This window comes from Tamandua tetradactyla, unplaced genomic scaffold (genome assembly GCF_023851605.1).
Source record: "Tamandua tetradactyla isolate mTamTet1 unplaced genomic scaffold, mTamTet1.pri scaffold_173_ctg1, whole genome shotgun sequence".
Taxonomy (NCBI): Eukaryota; Metazoa; Chordata; class Mammalia; order Pilosa; family Myrmecophagidae; genus Tamandua; species Tamandua tetradactyla.
The window spans coordinates 47,205-55,801 of NW_027518287.1; the positions used below are offsets into that span (position 1 = coordinate 47,205).

General features: G+C 35.9%; 1 protein-coding gene and 1 pseudogene across 1 annotated transcript; both read right to left on the reverse strand.

Annotated features, from left to right (window-relative positions):
- Positions 1-792: 792 nt before the first annotated feature.
- On the reverse strand, positions 793-1,691 carry LOC143673182 (UAP56-interacting factor pseudogene; annotated as a pseudogene).
- Positions 1,692-3,879: 2,188 nt separating this feature from the next.
- Positions 3,880-8,157, reverse strand: LOC143673181 (AP-1 complex subunit sigma-2-like). The gene is made up of 2 exons (XM_077147506.1): positions 7,984-8,157; positions 3,880-4,253 (listed from the first exon to the last, which is right to left on the reverse strand). The coding sequence occupies exons 1-2, from the start codon at positions 8,155-8,157 to the stop codon at positions 3,954-3,956; spliced, it is 474 nt and encodes a 157-aa protein (XP_077003621.1). The 3' UTR covers positions 3,880-3,953.
- Positions 8,158-8,597: the final 440 nt, after the last annotated feature.

An 8,597-nucleotide genomic window follows, 5' to 3' on the forward strand; every position in this document is an offset into this window, starting at 1 on the left:
GTTTTTCACTGAGTTACCTGTTCTTCAAGGCTGCTACTTCCTCTCAAGCTTTCTTCATTTAATAAACACAAAAGGGAGATGTTTAACACTGCATCTTCTCCTGCAAGTGTCTATTAGATAACTTTGTAAACATGCATTTACAGTCTTTGAACACCAACAACTTAAACTGAGACTAATGCCTAGAGTCATATTTCTTATTAAAAGTTTTTCACTAAAGATTTACATTCTGAGTAATTAACCTAACACTACCTGAAAAAGGAACTGAGTTACAGATATTCCCGTGAATCTTAAAACCCCAAACTGGAATTCTAATGAATTTTTTTAAAGCATTTTTACTGAAGAAAAGGCAACTGCACTTATTACATCAATATTATTAAAGTACAAGTGACAGCAACAAAGGAACATATTCATATTTCTAAAGACCAAGATTTACCATAGCAAAGTCTAAAAAATAAGGAAAGGAGAAGAGATTTTAAATATCACTATAAAAAATAATCAATTTCTATCTTTCTCTTTTTTCTGCTGCATGAAGAACCAAAGAACTCAAATAGAGGATTGTTCTGTTGAACCAACCATGAAAACTTTCAGAACAGATAGGTATATATTCCCTGTTATTCTTTCAGGGCATTATTTTATACATTTTTTTTTTAAAAACTTCAAGATAAAAATAAGGAGTTATTTAGCCTTGTGAATATTTTGCAATAAAGTTTCTTGAATTTCTATGAAAAATTTTTGAAGCAATTCAACTTTTCAAATAGAGATGTCCCTCAAAAAGTCCCTCTGATATGGAATCTATCCCATGGTTACAAAGCAGTTTCCTCCTTTGTTGAATGTGAAAATGGCTCTGTTCCTTCAGGATTCCAAAGTGCTCATTCAAAGTCATTCCTGTCTGTTTTCCAAAACTATTTATGTCAAATTGTAGGAGTACAAAAGGTACAGCAGTATGACTTAATCGTGGTTTCTAAGTTACTGGGCACTGCCCTGCTCCAGGATTGTCAATGAATACAGTTAAAATTCCTCCATTTGTCATGGTGTCTGCCTTTGACATGTTCTTTTTGCTACTACATTGTCTAGCATTTGTTCTGTGTTCAACTCAGCCTGACCTTCAGGTCTCTACTGAAAAGAAAAGTTGCCTGATGTGTGTCTTTCTGATGGCTTAATTTATTTCCACTTCTGGTAAAATTGGCTGGAATATTATTTTCATTGTTTAACTGCTTAGGTCTCAAGAACAGCAACTGGTTTCCTCTGTACTTCATTTTGTCTCAGAAGGTTTGCTTTCCTGTTTAACACAGGAAAATATCACTCTATATTCTTGTCACTTAGAGGTGGTTGATTTATAGGACTAATTCCTTTTTTAATTCCAGTTGATTTCCTAGCTGCAAAGCCAATGATAGCCTCATAAGGACATCTTTTTCCAGGCATGACTTTTCCTCTAAGGTTCAAACTTTTTTTTACCCAAACCAGAATTCTTTTGGATTCCCCATTTTCTCATCCTGAATTGCTGGGTACCACATTGTTGGAGTTTTTTCTTTCATTTTGGAAATTTTTGCTGCTTTCCTTCCTTTCCATCCAATTTGTTCATATCATCCAAAGACATAATTGATCTTTTAGAGGTTTTCATTGCTGTGGGTTTTCAGCAGTGGCATCAGAGCTGCTGTGGCTCCCACCAACTGGGTACCAAACTGGTTCATAACTGAAGACCATGTGCTGGAACAGTCAGCAGGGAAGGCCTGAGTCTGAGGCCTGCCTCTTCCCAACCATGCATGCACACTGGTTCTAGTGCTTTCAATGTCATATCTAAGCAGTAATAGCCAAAAACAAAGCACTGCAAGTTATAAATTACATTTCATTCTTTGTATGTGAATATCTTTTGTCTCACCAACATTTAGTGAAGTCACTGTTCTTTCTTGAGTGCAGGATTTTAGTGTCATTTTTAAAATTGACCATAGGTGCATGGTTCATTTCTGGACTATTGATTCTATTCCCTTGGTCTATATGTTTACCCTATATGTGTGCCAGTACACAATATATATTTTTTATTTAAAATGTTATCATTAAAGAATTTGTGGATTTACAGAACAATCTTGCAGAAAATATACCACCATCACCAACAGTTGTATTGGTGTAGAAAACTTGTTATAATTGATAGCACTTTTGTATAAGTCTACTATTTTGTGATGGTAGTTGTATTTTTTGCAGTTGCTGAAGGTGTATTAAAGTAATACTACAGTTATTTATTGTCTGTGGTTTACATAGAGCTATTTTCCCCCATATTCCTGATCTATTATCATTATTTCTCATGCACATCTTTATTTAATTACTCATCTACCAATACATTAGATAAAGGGAGTGTCAATCACAAGGCTTTTTTTAATCACATGGTCTCCCAAGAAAAGTGATGTATAATTATGCAATCATTATCTAGGATCAGGACTACTGGTTTACAGGTTAAAAATTTCAGGTCTTTCCTACAAGCTATTCTAAAACACTAGAAAATAAAAGAAAAAAAGATATAATGCTGTGCCAGTTTGAAAATATTGTGTACCCCAGGGAAGCCATGTTTTATTCCTGATTGAATTTATGGGAACAACCATTTTTTTAAATCCTGATTCAGTACAGTAGGTTGGAAATTTTTGATTAGATTATGTCCACAGAGATGTAACATGCCTAATTGTGGCTGTGACCTTTTTTTGATGTACATTTAACATTTATTACAACTAGTTGGTGATGTGATACGACAATGATCATGTGGCCTGAATATTGGTCATGATTACAACAAAGCTTAATCCAGCCCGGTGTATACAAGTGAAAATGTAAACCATAAAGAGATTTTTAAATATGAGTGAGTATGTATAAAAGTGATACTGAAACACTTATATAGCTTTTAAAATATAGGGCCTGCTAATGCCATTTTACCTCATTCAACTCTCCCTTTTCTATGAAAGGTGTCTTTTGTATTTCTCTAAGACTTCTGATAGCCAGGCAGTACCATGGAAGGGAAGGAAGATAACCACAAAGTTTGCAGTAGTTCTAAGTAGAGGGAAACAATAGAAAAGCAAAATAAATTTGGCTTTATGAAGCACCTCAGAAGGAATATTCGTGCTTTAACCAGTAACTTATGCAATGCTTTGTGAAAAGACCCACACGATTTCTGTTAAGATACTGTTACACAGTCCTGCTAAATCAACATTTCCACTTTATTTGGGGCATCAAAACAATGCAATTAAGTGTCTAAATGATTACAACCACAAAGAATTCATCTAAGCAGTTAAATGTGCCTTGGCCTTAAAAAGAAATGTGCTAAGATGCGACAGTCGATTCTATGTTTCTCATCCGAGGTTCAGAACACCCAGGAAATGGTTTTTTGTGTAAAAGAGCATCACTCTAATTAAGCGATTTAAAATCTGTAGTCCCTTTGTGTTTTAAGATATGTAGCTTCCAACAGGTGTCTTTGGTATAAATTTGTTTTAGGAAGTCTCAACATAGAGTTCAGTTTTCATTTATTACGTAACATGCCAATTCCCTTTATTCTCATACGTACTGAAATATTGCATGAATCTTTGGTTTCATAAAACCAGGTTTCATGTTATAATTTAACAGTTTCCTTTGTCAAATACAGTACTGTAATAAATGCACACTTCCTGGGGTATCATTTTCAAATATACACAGAATCAGATTAAGAGAAACTGACATTCAAACTTTCAACTATCCAGAAATGGTATCTTTCTTTCCTGCATCATTCTAAGTCATATTTAAGTCCTGTAATTTCTCACTTGAGTAACCAAAGTTCCCTTTAAAAAAATAATAAGCATTTTTGCATAGGTCTGAATGAAGTGGCACAGCACACAGTAATACTGACAAGCATCTTACACCATTAGCTAACATGGACATGAAGGCAGTGAACAGCTACAGTGTGTGAAATGCCACAAGAAGTCATCAACAAGGGAGAAGAGTTATGTCAGTCCAATTTCTTCAAACACACTACGTGGGGTTTCAGCTTCCTCCTGCAGGAAATCTGCTTGCTCAGTGGCCTTGAGGACATTTTTATTGGGTGTTTCCTGAACTTCCCCTCCCAAGAGAAACTCATCCAAAATAAAGTAAACCTTCTCAAAATTAAATATGATATCAAGTTCACACACACTGCCAAAATACTTGTCAAGTAATTCCACATAATGATGAATTATTTCCAGGGTAATTAGTTCATTGTCCTGATCTTCAACAGCACAGCAAAAATACAGACCAGCATATCTTTTTTTTATTTTTATTTTTTTATTTTTTATTTTTTTATTAATGGAAAGAAAGAAAAAAAGAAAGTAAAAATAAAAATAAAAAAAGAAATTAACACAACATTTAGAAATCATACCGTTCTACATATGCACTCAGTAATTCTTAACATCATCACATAGATGCATGATCATCGTTTCTTAGTACATTTGCACCGGTTTAGAGGAACTAGCAACACAACAGAAAAAGATATAAAATGTTAATATAGAGAAAAGAAATAAAAGTAGTAATGATAGTAAAAAACAACAACAAAAAAACCCTATAGCTCAGATGCAGCTTCATTCAGTGTTTTAACATGATTACTTTACAATTAGGTATTATTGTGCTGTCCATTTTTGAGTTTTTGTATCTAGTCCTGTTGCACGTCTGTATCCCTTCCGCTCCAATTACCCATTATCTTACCCTGTTTCTAACTCCTGCTGGACTCTGTTACCAATGACATATTTCAAGTTTATTCTCGAACGTCCATTCACATCAGTGGGACCATACAGTATTTGTCCTTTAGTTTTTGGCTGGACTCACTCAGCATAATATTCTCTAGGTCCATCCATGTTATTACATGCCTCATAAGTTTATCTTGTCTTAAAGCTGCATAATATTCCATTGTACGTGTATACCACAGTTTATTTAGCCATTCTTCTGTTGATGGACATTTTGGCTGTTTCCATCTCTTTGCAATTGTAAATAACGCTGCTATAAATATTGGTGTGCAAATGTCCGTTTGTGTCTTTGCCCTTAAGTCCTTTGAGTAGATACCTAGCAATGGTATTGCTGGGTCGTATGGCAATTCTATATTCAGCTTTTTGAGGAATCGCCAAACTGCCTTCCACAGTGGTTACACCATTTGACATTCCCACCAACAGTGGATAAGTGTGCCTCTTTCTCTGCATCCTCTCCAGCACTTGTCATTTTCTGTTTTGTTGATAATGGCCATTCTGGTGGGTGTGAGATGATATCTCATTGTGGTTTTGATTTGCATTTCTCTAATGGCCAGGGACATTGAGCATTTCTTCATGTGCCTCTTGGCCATCCGTATTTCCTCTTCTGGTAGGTGTCTGTTCAAGTCTTTTTCCCATTTTGTAATTGGGTTGGCTGTCTTTTTGTTGTTGAGTTGAACAATCTCTTTATATATTCTGGATACTAGACCTTTATCTGATATGTCATTTCCAAATATTATCTCCCATTGTGTAGGCTGTCTTTCTACTTTCTTGATGAAGTTCTTTGATGCACAAAAGTGTTTAATTTTGAGGAGCTCGCATTTATCTCTTTCTTTCTTCAGTGCTCTTGCTTTAGGTTTAAGGTCCATAAAACCACCTCCTGTTGTAAGATTCATAAGATATCTCCCTACATTTTCCTCTAACTGTTTTATGGTCTTAGACCTAATGTTTAGATCTTTGATCCATTTTGAGTTAACTTTTGTATAAGGTGTGAGATGCGGGTCTTCTTTCAATCTTTTACATATGGATATCCAGTTCTCTAGGCACCATTTATTGAAGAGACTGTTCTGTCCCATGTGAGTTGGCTTGACTGCCTTATCAAAGATCAAATATCCATAGATGAGAGGGTCTATATCTGAGCACTCTATTCGATTCCATTGGTCGATATATCTATCTTTATGCCAATACCATGCTGTTTTGACCACTGTGGCTTCATAATATGCCTTAAAGTCCAGCATCGCGAGACCTCCAGCTTCGTTTTTTTTCCTCAAGATGTTTTTAGCAATTCGGGGCACCCTGCCCTTCCAGATAAATTTGCTTATTGGTTTTTCCATTTCTGAAAAATATGTTGTTGGGATTTTGATTGGTATTGCATTGAATCTGTAGATCAGTTTAGGTAGGATTGACATCTTAATTATATTTAGTCTTCCAATCCATGAACACGGTATGCCCTTCCATCTATTTAGGTCTTCTGTGATTTCTTTTAGCAGTTTTTTGTAGTTTTCTTTATATAGGTTTTTGTCTCTTTGGTTAAATTTATTCCTAGGTATTTTATTCTTTTAGTTGCGATTGTAAATGGGATTCGTTTCTTGATTTCCCCCTCAGTTTGTTCATTACTAGTGTATAGAAAAGCTACAGATTTTTAAATGTTGATCTTGTAGCCTGCTACTTTGCTGTACTCATTTATTAGCTCTAGTAGTTTTGTTGTGGATGTTTCTGGATTTTCGACGTATAGTATCATATCGTCTGCAAACAGTGATAGTTTTACTTCTTCCTTTCCAATTTTGATGCCTTGTATTTCTTTTTCTTGTCTAATTGCTCTGGCTAGAACCTCCAACACAATGTTGAATAATAGTGGTGATAGTGGACATCCTTGTCTTGTTCCTGATCTTAGGGGGAAAGTTTTCAATTTTTCCCCATTGAGGATGATATTAGCTGTGGGTTTTTCATATATTCCCTCTATCATTTTAAGGAAGTTCCCTTGTATTCCTATCTTTTGAAGTGTTTTCAACAGGAAAGGATGTTGAATCTTGTCAAATGCCTTCTCTGCATCAATTGAGATGATCATGTGATTTTTCTGCTTTGATTTGTTGATGTGGTGTATTACATTAATTGATTTTCTTATGTTGAACCATCCTTGCATACCTGGGATGAATCCTACTTGGTCATGATGTATAATTCTTTTAATGTGTTGTTGGATACGATTTGCTAGAATTTTATTGAGGATTTTTTCATCTATATTCATTAGAGAGATTGGTCTGTAGTTTTCTTTTTTTGTAATATCTTTGCCTGGTTTTGGTATGAGGGTGATGTTGCCTTCATAGAATGAATTAGGTAGTTTTCCCTCTGCTTCGATTTTTTTGAAGAGTTTGAGGAGAGTTGGTACTAATTCCTTCTGGAATGTTTGATAAAATTCACATGTGAAGCCGTCTGGTCCTGGAATTTTCTTTTTAGGGAGCTTTTGAATGACTAATTCAATCTCTTTACTTGTGATTGGTTTGTTGAGGTCATCTATTTCTTCTTGAGTCAAAGTTGGTTGTTCATGTCTTTCCAGGAACCCGTCCATTTCATCTAAATTGTTGTATTTATTAGTGTAAAGTTGTTCATAGTATCCTGTTATTACCTCCTTTATTTCTGTGAGGTCAGTAGTTATGTCTCCTCTTCCATTTCTGATCTTATTTATTTGCATCCTCTCTCTTCTTCTTTTTGTCAATCTTGCTAAGGGCCCATCAATCTTATTGATTTTCTCATAGAACCAACTTCTGGCCTTATTGATTTTCTCTATTGTTTTCATGTTTTTTATTTCATTTATTTCTGCTCTAATCTTTGTTATTTCTTTCCTTTTGCTTGCTTTGGGATTAGTTTGCTGTTCTTTCTCCAGTTCTTCCAAGTGGACAGTTAATTCCTGCATTTTTGCCTTTTCTTCTTTTCTGATAAAGACATTTAGAGCAATAAATTTCCCTCTTAGCACTGCCTTTGCTGCATCCCATAAGTTTTGATATGTTGTGTTTTCATTTTCATTCGCCTCTAGGTATTTACTAATTTCTCTTGCAATTTCTACTTTGACCCACTTGTTGTTTAAGAGTGTGTTGTTGAGCCTCCATGTATTTGTGAATTTTCTGGCACTGCCTATTATTGATTTCCAACTTCATTCCTTTATGATCCGAGAAAGTGTTGTGTATGATTTCAATCTTTTTAAATTTGTTAAGACTTGCTTTGTGACCCAGCATATGGTCTATCTTTGAGGACCAGCATATCTTTTGTAAACAATCTTCGGATCTTGCCACTCAAGAAAGCTGCACGTTTTAGGTTTACGTGCTAAAACAGTTTGAACAAGTTCCCTTGTCATCTTTTTCTTCTCTTTGTCTGACAGTGGGACATACCATTTCTGCAGTCGAAGCTTTCCCTGATGACTAAAAAGCAACATAAACTGCATTGTGGCCGTGGGCACGGCGTAGCTGGGCTGGCAGCAGCTGTGACGGCAGCTGAGGGGAAACCCTTGTAGCCACGCTGAGGAGCAGCAGCCATTTTGCCGTGGGGAGGGCTGGCTGTGACCTTTTGATTAGGTGGAGACGTGACTCCACCCATTTCAGGTGTGTCTTGATTAGTTTATTGGAATCTTTTAAAAGAAGAAACACTTTGGAGAGAGTCAGAAATGACAGAGCTGACAGAAACTTCAGAGCAGAGCCGACACAGATGTCAACACTTGGGGAACACAGACATGGAGGTTTGGAGGTACTTGGGGCCTAGCAGACATTGCCATGAGATGTTAAGCAAGACAGAACCTAGTGGGAGCCAAAGCAAGGCAAGAGATGAAAGCTAGCACTGGAGAAGCAAAGTGAGGAACCCCAGAGGAACAGACTGAAAGCAATGGAG